This window comes from Phodopus roborovskii, unplaced genomic scaffold, assembly GCF_943737965.1.
Source record: "Phodopus roborovskii unplaced genomic scaffold, PHOROB, whole genome shotgun sequence".
NCBI classification, from domain to species: Eukaryota; Metazoa; Chordata; class Mammalia; order Rodentia; family Cricetidae; genus Phodopus; species Phodopus roborovskii.
In genome coordinates this window covers 13,512,744-13,530,944 of record NW_026126407.1, presented here as the reverse complement: position 1 = coordinate 13,530,944, position 18,201 = coordinate 13,512,744, and the positions used below count along the sequence as shown (strand labels likewise).

The 18,201-nt window shown below is 46.4% G+C and overlaps 1 protein-coding gene across 3 annotated transcripts; it reads left to right on the top strand.

Annotated features, from left to right (window-relative positions):
- Nucleotides 1-1,828: 1,828 nt before the first annotated feature.
- Nucleotides 1,829-17,894, top strand: Dhrs7c (dehydrogenase/reductase 7C). 3 transcript variants are annotated; one of them, XM_051180352.1, is made up of 7 exons: nt 1,829-1,955; nt 2,170-2,329; nt 10,150-10,262; nt 11,624-11,837; nt 14,710-14,802; nt 16,804-16,959; nt 17,635-17,894. In XM_051180352.1, the coding sequence occupies exons 2-7, from the start codon at nt 2,176-2,178 to the stop codon at nt 17,841-17,843; spliced, it is 939 nt and encodes a 312-aa protein (XP_051036309.1). In that variant the 5' UTR covers nt 1,829-1,955; nt 2,170-2,175; the 3' UTR covers nt 17,844-17,894. The 3 variants fall into 3 exon arrangements, with proteins under 3 accessions (XP_051036309.1, XP_051036310.1, XP_051036311.1); XM_051180353.1 differs by having other exon boundaries at nt 1,829-1,959; XM_051180354.1 differs by having other exon boundaries at nt 1,829-2,329; nt 11,627-11,837.
- The last annotated feature ends 307 nt before the right edge of the window (nt 17,895-18,201 follow it).

Below are 18,201 nucleotides of genomic sequence, written 5' to 3'. Positions count from 1 at the left end.
AAAAAGAGTACAGAGCATACCTGTCCCAGGGTGCCTGCACATACCCACTCTCAGAAGGACAAACTGAAAACGTAAAACAGATTCACACAATGAGCACAACAGGTTCCAATTTTATACCACAGTGAGGATGGAGCTCACAAATGTGATGCTGAGCAGGGGTGTCAACTCTGTGATTCTATTTCAATAGTCTACAAAGGAAAAGGCGCACACACACACACAAATGCAAACTAACACACCCATTTAAAACTTGGAAAGTAGATCCCCATTGGGGCTGGAAGGACTGAGACCCACAGAGGCATGTTTATACTATGCTTCCTGATGTAGGTAGGTACATCAAGTCATCAATATCTATACAGCTCTAATGCATGCACTAAATGCCAATAAAGAGCTGAGGTTTCTAAGAAATGCAATTTCTGTCATTCTCACCCTCCACCCACCACCCACCCCACCCTTACCCCCACCACATCCTTACTCCCACCACATCCTTACCCCCACCCCAGCCTTACCCCCACCCCAGCCTTACTCCCACCCCAGCCTTACCCCCACCCCAGCCTTACCCCCACCCCAGCCTTACTCCCACCCCAGCCTTACCCCCACCACATCCTTACTCCCACCCCAGCTTTACTCCCACCCCAGCCTTACCCCCACCCCAGCCTTACCCCCACCCCAGCCTTACTCCCACCCCAGCCTTACCCCCACCACATCCTTACTCCCACCCCAGCTTTACTCCCACCCCAGCCTTACTCCCACCCCAGCCTTACCCCCACCACATCCTTACTCCCACCCCAGCTTTACTCCCACCCCAGCCTTACCCCCACCACATCCTTACTCCCACCCCAGCCTTACCCCCACCCCAGCTTTACTCCCACCCCAGCCTTACTCCCACCCCAGCTTTACTCCCACCCCAGCCTTACCCCCACCACATCCTTACTCCCACCCCAGCCTCACTTTCTGGTCATCCCCATTCTCTCTACAGTATAAATGTTGTATGGTTGGAGAAAATAGTTCAGCATTTAAGAGTTCTTGGGGCTCTTGCAGAGGACCTGAGTTTGGTTCCAGGTGCCCAGGTCAGATGACTCACAACCACCTGTAACCAAGAGATTATGGGGGATCTAATACTCTCTTCCAGCCTCCGCAGGCACCCACAAACATGGTATATACTCACATAGACACACACATGCACATCAATCAATAAATAAATAAAAGTAAACTTTAGAAGGTAGCAGAAGAGATGCTGGGGTGGATCTTGGGCTTTTGATGCTTTTAGCCATACTGAGTTCCTTCTATAAATTATTTTATATCTTGGATATTTAATTATAAAAGATAGCAACAGTTACCTACTGGAGACTCAGAATTTATGCCAGGTTTGAGCTAGGCAGAATCTTATTTTGTACCCCAATGGACCTGCCAAATAAAACCACCATTCCCATTTTAGAGAGGAGGAACTTGAGTCCCGCAAAGGCAAGAAGCCCTCTCTAAACAGTACTCCATTCCACTCATTGATCAGCTTTTCTTTGCTTCTCATTCCCATCCTCACTCAAAAAGGGAAGGCCAGAATACTCTATGCCACCTAGGTCTGAGCCACCTGCAAGATCCCAGTTCAGGAAAGAAAGGCACAGGCATTTGTGCTGACAATCCCAGGGACTGACCCCTGACTCTCGGCCCAAACTGCAGAGGAAACTCTAATAGTCTCACCAGCCAGCAAAGCTTTAAAAGTCCTGGCAAGAACTCTGAAATTAGACCCGGCCAGCATGTGTCCCTGAATATCAGAATAGATACTATATTTACCCTGAAAAGCCCTTTAGTGAAACTGAGAGCTATAAATAACCATTAGGGCCCAAGCAAGTGGCCTTAACACATGGACTTCCTTCCAAAAATGCAGACCCATTTTAATTAAATTTGTAATTAGCCTTAGGGGAGGGCAGGCCCCCTGGATTCCTCCAGTGTGAGACACCGTGAGTAATTTCTATTTGTTGAGCATTTGGGGATTCACACACTCCTTACTGTTCAGCTGGAAGGAACCTCCCAGGAGCTAGCAGAGCCCAGTTCCCTGGAGAACAGATCCTGGGCTTGGAGGGAATGAATGCTGGAGCTTGAACCTACCCTGTCCTGGGTGTTGCAATCAGGGCCTCTGCAAAGCCAATCCTTTGTCGTCCTGCTGTCTGGCAGAGCAAGATGGGGATCGTGGCTGTCCTGATGCTGCCCCTGCTGCTGCTGGGGATCAGTGGCCTACTCTTCATTTATCAGGAGGCATCCAGGCTGTGGTCCAAGTCTGCTGTGCAAAACAAAGTGGTAGTTATCACCGATGCCATCTCAGGACTGGGAAAGGGTAAGCTGGCTTCCCCTGGATGTGTGTTTGTCTCTGCCCACAAGAAACCTGTGCAGGCAGGGTGATGTGGGGCACACCTGCTGCTAGAAAGGAGTCAACCCAAGAAGCTCTTCTCTTTGAGAGACTGAAGCTTTCTTGCCTGGTGAATGGCAGGTCAGAATGCCTGGGGTTGCAAACTCAAGGCTTGGTGTTAGCCAATTATTAAGTTTGATTGCTTTAGGAGTTTCCAGAGACCTTGAAATGTCAAGTGCATAGTTGGGGTTGCATACTGGATAAGAGGGCAGACTAAGATGCTGGATTCCCGTCCTGGTTCCAGCACTTAACTCGCAGGTGCCTTCACCTATATGACTACAATGTCCCATGTGTGGGTCAAGAATGACAGCAGTCTCCACTTTGGAATGTGCAAATGGATTTGCATGTCGGAGGGATGTGGGACAAGAGTGGCCACAATGCAAGTGTTGTTAGAGATGGTCAGGCTGAACACATTTTCCAGAGTCCACCCTCCTCCCTGTCACACTCTCTATCACACATGGCTACTGCTCCCCACCATCTCGCTCCCCACCATCTCACTTTCTGCTTGTGCCCTTTATGACAGATTTAGAGGGATTCTATTATTCCTAATGATGGCAGTGTAATCCTGTTATGTGAAGTAATAATAGTTTCCACTGTTATTTTTATTACTTAATCCAGCATAGAACCCTCACAACCAACCGTCCACTAGCTGCTCAGCAGGTGTCAATGGGTCCACATTGTCCTAAGCATTCCCTTTTTGAGAGTCTGCAGGTGGGGGTGCACCTCTCCCATGGTGTGGACACTGGGAAGACTTTTAAGGCCCTATCTCTGAGGTTTCTTGGATGTCCCTAGAGGGAGCATGTCTTCCTGCTAAGAGGCTGGGTGAGGTCTCAGTGAGTGCTTGCCTTGGGTCAGCCATGGCAAGTGAACACATTTAGCATAACACAGTGTGTGTGGCCTCTGGAGCAACTTCCAAAGAGACTATCCTAACTCATTGGGATTGACACTCAAAAAGTTAAACACCAACCCCAAACTCAGTCTTTCCCAGGACTAGCCAGGACACTCTAGTTTTCCCATCAGACCAGACACAAGACCACAGTATTGTTGGGAAAATAACTAGAGTGACTTACTTGAAGCTGTTCAGTCATGGGTTGTAGGATAGTCTTTCTCAGGATAGAATATGTTTTTCTAGGAGCAGGCCAGGTCCCTGGGGGCTTCCCTGCCACCTTACCTGTTCCATCCTTCCAGGTGGCCCCAGAGACCTGCTTTCCAACATCCTAAGTCTCTGTGAATGCTCGCATGCTCACCACCACCAGCCTGGTGTCCTTCACACTAGTGTTACCACACCTACCTCAATGCTTCCTTCCCATCGAGCAAACACTCAATAAACGCTTTAAATTTTTGTCTTGGATCTGTACTGTCCCCCCACAGAGTCATGCTTTGAAACTCATGCTTTGAAAACCATGGGGTCTTTAGGTCTAGGTCACAGTGGCTCTCAACCTGTGGATTGCAACCCCTTTGGAAGTCGAACAACCTTTTCACAGGGTCACCTAAGACCATTAGAAACACAGATATTTACATTGTGATTCATAACAATAGCATAATTATAGTTATGAAGTAGCAATGAAACTAATTTTATGGTTGGGGGATCACCACAGCATGAGGAGCTGTATTAAGGAGTTGCATTATTAGGAAGGTTGAAAACCACTGGTCTAGGAAGAGGGACCTGGCTGGCAGAAGGAGGCCATGAGGTGCAGGCTTGTGAAGGTTATACCCTTCTCAACTCCCCTCCCCCACACAGGCTGTTACCTCCAACTTCCATCACCACAGATCCAGCTGTTGCCCCATGCCTTCCTGGCAAAACCCTCTCAAACCTGGACCTAAATATACCTTTATTCCCACAAATTATTCCTGACAGGATTTGTTCACAGCAGTGAGACAAGTAACCAGTACATTTAATGCAGCGCCTAGAGGCCATTTGATCAGGGAAGGCACCTAGATAAGTGTGTTCATGAATATCGGTTTAATTGATTTCCACTTTGGTTCCAATATGGTCAGAGAATGAGCGCAGTGTGATTCAGTTCTTTTGCAATTGTCAAGGTTTGCTTAATGGTGTAGCTGTGACCTGTCACGAAGTCTGTTCCCAGAGGTCTGGGAAAGAATGTGCCCACTGTTGTGGTAGGGTAGACAGACAGTCCTGCAAATGTTGGCTGCATCTTGTTGTTGAATATGTTACTCAGATCCTCTGTCCTTGTGATGCTTTGTGTTACTAGGTGGAACCATGTTCTCCTTTGGTGAGGTTGTGTATTTATTTCAACAGTCCCATTTATTGTCTTTTTAATCTCATTGGGTAGTCACACACAAACCAGAACCCCTGGAAATACAGCTCAGGTGTTTGCAGAAGAATGTGGCTCAATCTGTCAAAATTCGTTTTGCATCTGCAGCTGAATCTCACCGACACTCTGCACCTCCTACCCTCCTCAACACTGTCCCTAACCCACAGAAATGCAAAGTAGAAAGGAATGAAGTCCAAGTATTTACTAGTAACATGAGATACTGGGTGTGTGTGACTTTAAATAAATCCCTGCTTTCTGTGTGCTTCTGATGACAGCGATCCCAGACACCAGCTGCTCTATTTCAACTTCAAGGCAAGGAAAAAAAAGAAAGAAAAAAAGCTCGGAATGGCTTATACATAACCCACACTGTGACCGAGTACCCTAGAGCCAGGATGAACTCTGTGGACAGTTAAAGATTAGAGAAATCAAGGGAACAGCCAAATTTGGACATCTAGCCCTTGTCCCAAGCCATCACAAGGCAATCAAGCCAACCACTATGTTACCTTGTACCCACTGGGTCTGCGACAAGAGTGGCAATCAAAATATCTAAGCACTGGCCTTGACCTTCAGGGAGAGTGGACCAGATGCTATCCTGGCCTGTGTTCTCACAGCTCCTAAGATGCCAGTCTTCCCCTTTAAATACTACTGAAACCTGGACATCCACATCATCATCTCACAGCCCCTACAGGCCAACCTTTTCCACTTCACTGTCACCAGAATTAGAAGTCGCTTTACATTCTTTGGCATGTTAGATCAGAGGAAATACGTAAGGAAGCGCCCAATCTCTTGTTTATTGGTTGGAAAGGGCACAGTTGGTGTTGAAATGCTCAATGGGAGACAAAGGCTGAACTGAGCTGATAAGGAACTAAAGCTGGATGTGGTCACCTTAATTCTAGCAGGAGGGCTCAGGAGGATTAGGAGTTCCAGGTAATCCTCTGCTACATAGTGGGTTTGAGATCAGCCCGGACTACCTGAGATATTGTCTCAAAAATAAATAAATTGAATAAAGAATAAATGTAATGATAGGAGTACAGAGGCACTGCCACCAAATGCCAGGCAGGAGAGAAACAACAGCTTCAAAGGATTTGGTTCATGGTGACAGGGAGGGCAAGAGAGAAGAGCTAAGTTCACATCACCACCAATGAGGGATGATGGCGCCTCACCAAGCTCCCCATACTCGGGGTGATTGGCCCCCTCAGCTGTCCTCAAAATCACCCTACAAAACACACCTGGAGGTATGCCTCAGTCTCCTGGGTGATTTCAAAGCTAGTCAAACTGACAAGAAGATTAACCATCAATCCTGTGGCCTCAGCATTCAGGAGACTAAAGCAGGAGGATCACTCATTTGGAAACCAGCCTGGGCCAAGCAGTGAGACCCAGTCTCAAAAACGACAAAGACAAAACAAGAATAAAAGTAAAAACTTCAAAGTGGGCCTGTTGGTGTGAGCCTCTAAGCCTAGCTACCAGGGCCATTGCTGGAGGACTGCAAGTTCAAGACCAACCTGGGCAACTCTGAGAACTTGCAGATACATCATCCCACCATTAGGAAAGGGAGCTTCCCTCTCAGTAGTGGGGATTGGTCAAGAGGCAGTCTATTGTGAAGAACAGCTTCTCCCAACCCGGACATCAGACTTCTGAGTCACATCTTCGTTCCTCTCACCCATCAGCAGTGGTGGGCATGTGGGCAACTCCTTCCAACACTTTGTAGCCCATTGCTCTGATACAGGGAATTTGGTCACGATGACTGCCTCACATCCGGCATGTCTGCTTCAACCACTCACAGACCCAGCTGGGCCTTCTCCCTCCAAACTAAGTGACAAAAATTCCGTAATTGTCAAGGCCATAATTATAAAAAGATGAATTTTTAAGTAATAAAACATAAAGCACACACACACAACTGCTTCCCTGAGGAGCATCCTGTGCGGATGTTAGCCTCTGTTTCCTTTTTGCTCCCTGGTGATGCTGACAGCTCAGTGAGTGCCATGGGAGGGGACCAAGAGTGTTGGGGAGAGTTCAATCCCATTCAAATCATCCCAGATGGGAAACTCTTCCTGCAGCTGGGAGGAAAAGAAAGGCCGGGCTGTCTCCTGACTTTCTGATTTTTTACATCATATATACATTATACATTATACGCAATACTCATTAGACACACTCCATCCATCATGGCACGTCTCCAACAGGCCTGATTCATAACCAGTGTGTCCATTTTCCTTGATTCCTTTCCCCCACACCCATTCTCCCTGGCCTGAGCTTCCTATTGTTTCTGACCTTTCTAGGGATAAAGAAACAGAAAAGAGGACACCAGGAATACAGGTACACAAGGAGGCCAGAAGAGGGCATCATACCCCCAAAGCGTTTATAAGTCCAGAGTGGGTGCTGGGAACTGAACTCAGGTCCTCTGTTAAGAGTAGTAAGTGCTCTTAACCATGGAGCCATCTCTCCAGCCCCTGATAAGCTGCTTCTAAAGCTCTTATGTTTTAAACTAACTTTAATATGAATTTCTTTTCATGCCAACAGATTCATTTTTGTAAAACCAGTTTTAAGGGTTTGAAAGTATTCTTTCTAGATGCCCACCTCCTCTTATATGGGACATTTGCAATCATTTCCAGCGTTTTGCTGTTGGCACTGTACTGAGATAAGCAATATTACAGCTGTGTCTGTGCAGGCCTTCTTAATGGTTGCTTTAAAAGAAACGTCCATAAATGAAACTGATGAATGAAAGCCCTCTGAAGGATACAGTCAAGTTTTTCTTCCAAAACCTGTAGCAATTCATATGCATACTAGAGTGAATGTGTGACAACCCACTGCTCACATCCTGATAAGACTGCGATCGGTTTTGTCCTTCATTATCTGATGGATCAAAATTAGTGTGGGCTTTAAATTGCATCTCTTTATCATGTCCCGGGTACTGACTCTTAATCTTCTGTTCATTAACTGCGTGTTTTTTTTTTTTTCTTTTCCCCAGTTGATTCTTCTTATTTATAAATGTCCTTTGCATATTGAATAAATAAACCCTTTGATGGCATGTAGGTTATAAATACTTTTCTTAATTTGTTTGCTCTTTATTTTTGTCTCCGCTGTTTAAAAAAAAAAAAAAGCTAAAACCTATAAATCAATCCTGATACAATTTTTTTAGGCACGCTTAGACCTTCCCCAATGTAAGAGCAAATTCATCTTTAGCTCTTTTTACATTTAACTATTTAGTGTGTTATAATATAATGTGTGTAGCCTTTTAGTCATTCAAATACCACTTTTTAAAGAGTCATTTTATTTTAATTGTGTGTAGGGCAATATATGCATGTAAGTGCAGTGCCTTTGGAGGCCAGAAGAGAACATCCGATCCCCTGCAGCTAGAGTTGCAGGTGGTTTCGAGCAGGTTGACATAGGTATTGAGAACTCAGGTCCTCCTCGAGAGTGGTATCACTTTTAACTGAGCCATCTCACCAGCGCCCCGATCTTTTTTAAGTAATATATTCTTTTCCCAGTGTCTCAATATAGTAACTTTATCAGGACTAAATTCTCATCAATTCCTGGCTCCATTTTTAATCAGTATTTCTTACCTATGTTGGAACTGTTAACATTTTGCTCCAGTTTTGAGAGCTTTAGAGCTGCCGTCTGGGCACTTCCTCCAAGAGGGGACAATGCAGTCAGTAGCTGATGGACAAAAGTGTGCAAAGGCTGGTCCACTCACATGCAGGTGCGACACCCTTCATGCCAGCCGCTGCTTTAGGAGACTGTTTTAGGATTTTATTGCTATGAAGAGACACCATGACCACAGAAACTCTTACAAGGAAGCATTTAATTAGGGCTGGCTTACAGCTCAAAGGTTTAGAGCATTATCATCATGGCAAGAAGCATGGTAGCATGCAGGTAGACACAGTGCTGGATAAGGAGCAAGAGTTCTACATCCAGATCAGAAGGCAGCAAGAAGGGACACGCCTTTAATCCCAGCACTCAGGAGGCAGAGGTAGGCAGATCTCTGTGAGTTCGAGGCCAGCCTGGTCTACAGAGCTAGTTCTAGGACAGGTTCCAAAACCACAGAGAAACTCTGTCTCAAAAAAAAAAAAAAAAAAAAAAAAAAGCACTTCCTCCAACAAGGCCACATGTACTCCTCAAGAACACACCTCCTAATAGTGCCACTCCCCTGGTGACCAAGCATTCAAACACAAAAGTCAATGGGGATCATTCCTATTAAAAACACCACAGTGCCCCAGCCTAAACTAGCACCTCCCATGGCCATAGTAAGAATTTGCTGAGCAAATACATGGATGTCTCTCCCAATCATCCCTAGAACCAATAAAATATCCAAACACATGAGCATCTATTGTTCTAAAATGTCAGGATTATTGTTACTTGTCAACATTGTATCTCTGCCAGCTGTTGTCTTAGAGATGGCTCAGTAGGTAAAGATGTTTGCCACCAAGTCTGGTGACCTAAGTTCCATCCCTGGGACCTTTATGGTAAAAGGAGATAACAGAGTCACACAGGCTTTCCTTTGATCCCCACGTATGTAGCTTGGCATGCACATGCCAATACATGCGAACTTGTATACAAAATAAATAAATAAATGTTTTAAAATTAAGGAAAGCCCTATATAGGATCAATAATTAGTTCAGAGTGAAACATAAAGCAAAGTCAAACATTTTTGTCTTTCTTTTTGTTTATTTCTGAGATTGTAATTACATTTCTTCCTTCCCTTTCTTCTCTTCAAACCCTCCCATATGCCCCTTCAACTCTCTTTCAAATTCATGACCTCTTTTTTCATTAATTGATATTGCAAACATGTAAGTATTTGTATAAACATGTATATAAATATAACCTATTGAGTTCATGTAATGTTACTTGTATGTATGTTTTCAGGGCTGACTACTTTGCACTGGACAACCAACATATGTGCTCTTTCCTGGGGAGGACCATCTCTCCCGCTCCCAGCTTTCCTCGGTTGCCTGTGTAGAGTGGCCTTGTGAGCAAAGAGCCTTGGCTAGAGTCTCTATCCACAGAGAAAATATGGAGGGATGAGTAGTATTTGGTCTAAACAGACATATCTGTAAGTTGAGGTGTCCCTACAGCAGTGGTCTCAAAGGCTAGTGAATTTCTCCATTCAGCGCAAGAAGGAATTTCATTAGCAGAATTACCCAGCAAAGGGGAGGCTGCTACTCCCTGCTGTGAGCTTCCTTCCCTTCAGGGAAGCAACCAAGCTGAGGCTAGAAACACAACACACCAGCAAAGCAGCCTAGCCTAGGGTACAGTTCAGTGCTTAACATTTGCAAGGTTTGGTATTCATTCCTCAGGACCCCTATAGCATCTAGCCTAAGGAGGGGATCAAATGAAATGACTTCTGCAGAAAAAAAGGCCTCTTGGTGATGAATGAAACACTAGGATTTTTTGACATCAGGAGTTCCTAAGAGGATAACTCCCTTCTGTCACTCTGTTCACACTGTACACACTGCCTGCCTTCTCTCTTCTCCATAGAGTGTGCTCAGGTGTTCCATGCAGGCGGGGCAAGGCTGGTGCTGTGTGGAAAGAACTGGGAGGGGCTGGAGAGCCTCTATGCTACCTTGACCAGTGTGGCTGACCCCAGCAAGGTAAGGCCCTCTCCAGACAGCTTGAGATGCCCTGAGCCTCTGTCATTGTTAAGGAGCAGTTCTGGGGAAATGTGACAATGGCTTTGAAGAAACCCAGAGTCATGACACTAACCCAGACAGAGAAACCAGAGTTGATGGCACTGTCCAACAAAATGCGATAGCTTGTTCTAATCACTCACGGTGGCAAAACTCTGGTGCTGATCACACACACACACACTCACACACACACACACACACACACACACACACACACACACACACACACACACACACCCGAGTCTATGTGAGTCAGACTCAGGGAAAAAAAAATGGAGATAGCCAGGGTCCCAGCTGTGGGTTATGATTACAAGTATAGCTGATGTTAAGACAAACAACACAAGTGACAGTGGCATCAAAGAAATCATGGATCCAGTCCCCCCCCTTAAGTCACCCAGCTTTCAGTGTTGTCTTCAGCACTCTTTAAAAAGGAAAATCCAACCCTTGCTCCTGAGATTAAAATTGGTGTTTGCAAACAGCTCAAAAGGAATTCAGAGCTAAAACTGGCACTTGAGGAGCTGGGTCAATTGGAACCACACAGAATGCTACATAAAGAATTTCTTGGGATGTTTTTAGGTCAGCAAAAACCAAGTTGTATGGGAACTGAGTTCTGTCCAGTTTGTCTTTCCGGAGCCTTTGATATGTGTGTGTATCTCTCCAAAGAACTTAGGTATCAGTGAATGTTTCCCAAACAAATGTGAGCCACAATGGGAACCTGCTCTTCAAGGGTATGTGTCAGAACTAACATCTGCCCCAAAGTTGCATTGACTCCAGGGTACTATCAAGTCCCACCCTCATCTGTACTTCTAAACCAGTAACATCTTGAGGACAGCAAGTGTCCAGAGATGAGTACAGCACCTAGCACATAACAGATGCTTCAGAAGCAATTGGTGGAATACAGCATCTTGATCCAAACCAAGGGGTCTCTGCTGCTGCTGTGCTGAATTTTCTTGTAACTTATAAACCAAATGGGAAAGCAATTTTGAAGAGGAAAGCAGCAGTGTTCAAAGTTATGATGCCAACACCAGAGCCAGTTCATAGCCTAGTTATCAAGAATGATTTAATCAGCTGAGGAGCCCTGGCCAAGGCTCAGACTTCCTACTGCTTACCCACGCTTAATTGTGGCCCTGGTCTCCAAAACTAGATTCCCCAGCAATCTCCTTCATCCCTGAGTTGTTTTACTTCTTCCTCTTTGTCTTGATTTGTTTTCCTGTGTCTATGCCTTTGAATTCCCAACAATGGGGTGGGGGGGCTGTTTGATTGAGGGCCCCCAACATCTCCAAGGAGGTGATCCAAAACATATCCTGATTCTCTCCTTGCTTCAGCAGACATTCACCCCAAAGCTGGTCCTCTTGGATCTCTCAGACATCAGCTGTGTTCAAGATGTGGCCAAAGAGGTCCTGGATTGCTATGGCTGTGTGGACATCCTCATCAACAATGCCAGTGTGAAAGTGAAGGGGCCTGCCCATAAGATTTCCCTGGAGCTCGACAAAAAGATCATGGACGCCAACTACTTTGGACCCATCACCTTCACCAAAGGTCCTGTGAGTCTCATTTCCCTCTGGGTCTGTGCATCACCAGATGCTATGGAAAGACCTGTGGTGCCGTCAGGTAGCCATCCAGTCTTAGACAAGAGTTCTTCACCCCCAAGAAATACCCAACTTGATCCCTGAAAGCTTTTAAGTCCCCACTGTAAATGTGGGTCATGAAAGGAAGTGTCTCACAGGAAGTATTCTCACTTCATTGTGAAACTCAGCTCCTCATCCTTACCCCACTGGGTACCTCTCTCTTTGTATCTAACCACAGCTCCCCTGGAGTTCGCCTCTCTGGACCACTGTCTTCAGCTTTTACCTACATAAGCCTTACCATTGTTCTTCACTAACCATGGAAGTCTGTCAAAGGTTCTCTCTTCAGAAATGAAGACGATGGGGCCTGGGAGATGTCTCAGAGGGTCAAGTTCTGGTCCATTGCAAGCATGAGGACCAGATTCCCAGCATGGCATAAGAGCTGGGTGTGGTGGCACACAGATGTAAGCTCAACTCTGGGCAGCAGAAAGATGAGAGGATCATGGGAGCCTGCTGGCTAGATAGTTTAGTCTAAATAGCACGATCCAGGTTCAATGGCAGTTAAAGAAAGAAGACACCAAAGTCAACCTCTGGCCCCTATGTGTGCATGCACAGGTGAACACACACACACACACACACACACACACACACACACACCAACAAGAAAAAGAAAGAAACAAAGACTAACTTTTATAGTCCAACTATAAAAGATTCAGTATTCTTTTGATTCCTTCACCAAAACAGGATGCATATGAATGTGTGTCCCTTTACAAGGGAAGTCATGGCCTTCAGGGGGTCCTGTCTGAGGGCCTAGAATACATCCACATAGAGATTTGTCATGGCTGTGTTCAAACTCAGGTCTGCAGTCTGGGTTAAGGTGGGAGGTAGCCATGAAAGGGAATCCTAAATTGACCTTCCCCCTCCCAAACCTGCACGTGTTCCACAGCAGAGCTGAATGGCAGCACGAGCCTGGGACACGTGCCTGTGTGGGGACCTGGTGTCCTAGCTGCGATTGTGAAGGCATGTTCTCAGACCACTTCCCTTGCAGCTGCCTCTCATGCTGAGGCCTCTAGGAATGGGAAAAGAGCCACCGAGGCAGAGTTGACTTTGCAGTGCTTCTAGATGGCACCCCAGAAATTACACCCTTCCAGCCACGCTTGGTGGCAGAAGCTTCTATTCTCAGCACTCATGAGGCTGAGGCAGGAGGGTTACCAGTTTGAAGTGAGACTGGACCACATTGTGAGATTCTGTCTCAACAAAAAAGAAAAAGAACAGTTTTCCCCCAGCCTGTCCTTGTTGCCACCCAAGCAGGCCAGAAAAGGCATGTCACTCCATCCACCTCTGACAGGGCCACTCAGTGACAAGTGAGGAATGAAAAGAACAGCCTGAGAAAGGCCAGGACCACTGTATTTAGTCAGGGTTCCCTGAGGGACAGAACATACAAACATACATACATACAAACATACATACATACATACATACATACATACATGTGTGTGTATACATACATATATATATATAAAGAGAGAGAGAGAATGTATGTATGTAAATTAGCATACAGGCTGGCGTCCAACTAGTTTAACAATGACTGTCTACCAACAGAAAGTCCAAGAAGCCATTAATGGTTCAATCCACAAGGCTGGGTATCTCTGCTGGTCTTCAGTATGTGCTGAAATCCCAAAGAAGTGGGTTCTAATGCTGTGAAGGAATGGACTTACCAGCCAGAGAGGGCAAGCAGACAAAGAGAGAGAGAGCTTGCTTCTTCCATGTCCTTTATAGAGGCTGCCAGCAGAAAGTGTGGCCCAGATTAAAGGTGTATCTTCCCACTTCAAAAAACTTAATGATTTCAAGAAAAAAAATTGCTCACAATTGTACCCAGATACTTGTGTTTTAGTTAATACCAGGTGTAATTAAGTTGGCAACCATGGATAGCCATCACGACTGGTTTCTTCTGGGTGGGCCTGTCCAGTGCTGAGGGACCAGAGTCGGGTGGGAGCTCTGGGCCTCCCTTTGCTCTTCTCTAAGGAGGAGGGGCTGAGCTCCAAATCGAAGCACCCCCTTTCATTTGGACCTCTTTTCATTCTACCATCTTTCTCCACATTTCCTCATTTTATAGTAAATCTGCAGGAGGAAGGAGTATTATCATAATAGCATACATCTAAACTCTTTCGCTCACAGTCATCAGGAAGCCACCTAAGAACTCAGCAAGTGCACCTCCCCAGACAGCTCAGAGGACATTTCCCTCCCCTTAGTAAAAAATCAACACCTACAAAAGAGAACAGATTAGAGACGCGCTGGAGGCCAGTGCACACCTGTAATTCCAGCAGTGGGAGGCCCAGGCAAGTAGATCACAAGTTCAAAGCCTATCTGAGCCACACATCAAATTCCAGTCTTAGCGATATACCGAGATCTCGAAACAGCAGAAGAGACCTATTAGGACTGACGAGAAAGGAGAAGTGAGAAGAAAATGTCTTCCAAGCTGCATGTTGCAATGACCCAGACTGGAAGAGGAGGAAGTGGAAAAATGAGAAAGGGAAGGAGGAAAAAAAAAGGAGGGAGGAAAGGGAAGTAAGAGAGATGGAGGGGGATCCTACCTACTATCAAAGTCTGCGTCACTTAACCAGTACTCTGGCGGGTCATTACAGACCACCCAGCAATGCGCCAGCCAACTGGTCTCTGGGAAACACAGGGTCAGTGATTTCCAGGAACCACTCCATATCTGTCCCTTGCCACCTAAAAGGCAAAGAGAAAGCAGAGCCAAGGGTAACCAAGGGTGTGGTGGTGGGGATCTGCCTCTGCTGCCTGCCTAGCTCAGGTTCCTAACCGGGACTCCTTGTATTTTCCAGTTCTACTTCCCAACATGATCTCCAGGAGGACAGGCCAGATCGTGTTAATCAACAACATCCAAGCGAAGTTTGGGATCCCATTCCGCACAGCTTGTAAGTCACTAATGGGGGAAAAAAAAAAAAAAAAAAGATGTCCTTGCTGTATGTTTTGTATCAGAACAAGCACTGTTAGGTCTAGACTAGGCAAAGGACATATGGGATGAAATGAGATGGGTCCTGCTGGGATTTCTTTCATGTCTCAGTTCCCTCATTTGGGGATATTGTAGGCAAGGTTCCTCTCCTCCCAAAGTGCAGTGTCCTACGGGTGGAAAGACATGAACTTCTTCAACGTGACACTGCAAGTGAAGGTCATACTCTTACACAGATGTGTAGTCCTAGCTCAACACCTCTTCCTCTACGAGGACAAGAAGGATGGGTAGATATCACAAAACAGGAAGATGAAGGACATGCTATGAGGAAAGACGGGAAGAAGAAAAGGAGTGGAACCCAGCATTGGAGGTCTGTGCAACAGCAACATCGTAGGCAAGGAGGTTTACCTGAGGCATGATCATTGCCGCTGAGAATCCCAGGAGTTGGGAAGCTCCAAAAGTGTGATGTGCAGGAAGAGACTTTAGGGGGGCTATTCCCAGGAACTATTGGAGAAATTCTGAAAACATCCCCACCTTTCTTATATCTCTGTTGTATTTCTTTCTTCCTGGGAGACATGAACACGTATCTACTCACCGCAGATAGAGAGCCAATGATAGGCTGAAGAAATAGTAATACCCAATTCTAGCTTGATGAATCAATGAGTCTCATTGATGTTACTGACAGGGGACAGGTGAAGTGTTGCCTTACAGGAGCATGGGCAACACCACTGAAGAAAATGTCTTTGTTCCACCCTCACCAACTATTAGCCACCTATATATCCTCATAGAGGAGTAGTACCTCCTGACCTCACCACCTCCATGACAGACTGGCCCTTGCAGGTGTGTGTGTGTGTGTGTGTGTGTGTGTGTGTGTGTGTGTGCGCGCGCGCATGTGTTTATGTATACGTGAGTGTGTGTTTAACTTGGCCCAATGTAGCATGCATCAAAATTTCTTGCCATCTTTTAAAAATGGCAAATATGCCATTGCTTGGATATACCCCGTGCTATTTACCTATTCATCTATTGATGGCTATCTATTGATATCACTTTGGAATTATGATTAATGTGTCTATGGACATGCACAGGCATTTCACTGAGAACATGACTTCCTTTCCCCAGGGTACAAAGGTAGGGAAGGAATTATATGTAAATGTTTATAACAAACTCCCCAAGCTGTTTCCAAAGCAGACACACCCTTTGCATTCCCACCAGCATTGCATAAGGGTTCAGATTTCTCCTCTACTCGCCAACACTTGTGATGGGCCATCTTGATTTGAGCCCTCTTAGTGGTATGAAGAGGTGGCTTTGGTTTAAACATCCCTATTTTCATGAATATAGAATCGGGTAGGCTGTGAGCTCTGAGGGTGTCATACTGAGGCATAGGGGAAAGGAAGCAAGGATTCTAGTCAATGCTTTTCCACCTTTGGCTGTGGAATCTAGTGCTATCGCATAACCTCTCAGCATCTCCTTTACAATTCATACAGTGGGCACAATGGCTCCCCTGTCTCTTCTTTCAGTGGATAATAGTTTCTCATACCATGGCAACAGTGGTTCTAGGACAACCTACAAATGGTATTTGCTTAGAACCCATGTACATCTTCTCACATCCTTTCCGTCATCTCTGGATTGTGCGAAACACCTAAAACAGCTATGGGGAAGTTGCTACAGTATCCTGTTTGGGGAACATGCAGTTATTTTTCTGAGAATTTCAGTTCATGGTTGAAGAACCTGTGGATCTCGAGGGCTGCTTTAAATTAAGGAGACAGCAAGCCATGCAGCAGGAGCAGAGGTCCAGTGAGATGGTAGATGAATTAGTTGTAACAGTTTAACCCAGGGAGCTTGCAGGCCCCTAAAGCCTCTGAGCTCAGAGGAAGGTGCATGTCTGCCCTCTTGTGGACAGTGCAACCCCAGAGAAGTGGGGTCAGAGCCCTTCCTGTACCCACCTCTGGGCTGGTCTTTCCTCCAGATGCAGCCTCCAAGCATGCGGTCATGGGTTTCTTTGACTGCCTGAGAGCTGAGGTTGAGGAGTACGATGTTGTGGTCAGCACCGTGAGCCCGACTTTTATCCGTTCCTACCATGTTTATCCTGAGCAAAGAAACTGGGAGTCATCCATTTGTAAATGTAAGTGTTGAAAAGAGAGCCCTAAGTCAGGAGGTAGAGAAGCTAAACCTTTAGGCATGAGATACCAGGCAGAGAGCCACACCCACACTGCACCCTGCAGACCCAGGCAGGGTTGACCTGGACACTCACCCTGCTCAACAGGTTTTCCCAGACTTAACAGCCAGCATGTGGTCTTCAAGAACCACCCCGCCCCCTCTTTCTGAGGAGGCTGTCTGAATGGACTTAAGCTAAGCCTTCCCAGCGAGGACTGCCTCTACCTCAGGCTGCTACAGCTTAAAGGCAAGCCCTTTATAGAGCTAGGCCCTGTTTTCCCTTCTACAGCACATTATTCTAGAATACTCTAACAACAGAGATCATTCCTTACTCGGAGCTTCAGGTCTGCATTGAGACTCGAACTGGGCTGGAGGACAGAGCAAGGAGCGCCACAGACCCTAGGCAAACGTACCTTTATCATCACAAATGACAGGTCCTCCCCGGCCTTCTTATTGCCCAAGCTCATCTCCATCCCCTGCACTGTGAAGGCACCAAGGAGGAAATGAGACAGCAAAGACTAGAGGGTGAGGGGTCTTTCCCAGGGTTGCGGCCGAAGACAACAGAGTGTCAGGAAACCATGACTTTAAAAATGCAAGCAAGCATCTTCGTAGTCTGGGGATTCGCCCCAGCCTGTGCTTTTAGTCTTTTGCAGGAAGCCGGCCTATGGTGTGCACCCGGTGGAGGTGGCTGAGGAAGTGATGCGCACAGTGCGGAGGAAGAAACAAGAGGTGTTCATGGCCAACCCGATCCCCAAGGCCGCCGTGTTCATCCGAACCTTCTTTCCCGAGTTCTTCTTCGCTGTGGTGGCCTGCGGGGTGAAGGAGAAGCTCAATGTCCCAGAAGAGGGTTAACCATGAGAGTGGCCAAAAGGGTCACTGAAGGGGAATAAAGGCTTTCCTAGTCAGTGCTGGCTCATCTGTCCTCTCCCTCCAGCGGGGCCCATTACAGGCCACACGTCAAAACCTGGTAGAACCCCTGCACCCCACTGAGGGTGTCAAGCTATCCTAGAGCTGCTGCACCTCTGACTATCTCCCACATAAGATCGGGCGCACATTTCCAGAAGCTTCTCTGCTTTGTGGGGTGACAACTGATCAGGAGTGTAGGAGCTATAGTGCATCAAGCCATCACATTGTCCAAGCATGTTATGGCCTCTGCCCTGGCCAGAAAACCACCCCCATCTCCTACAGGGGGATATCCCCAGTCAACCTC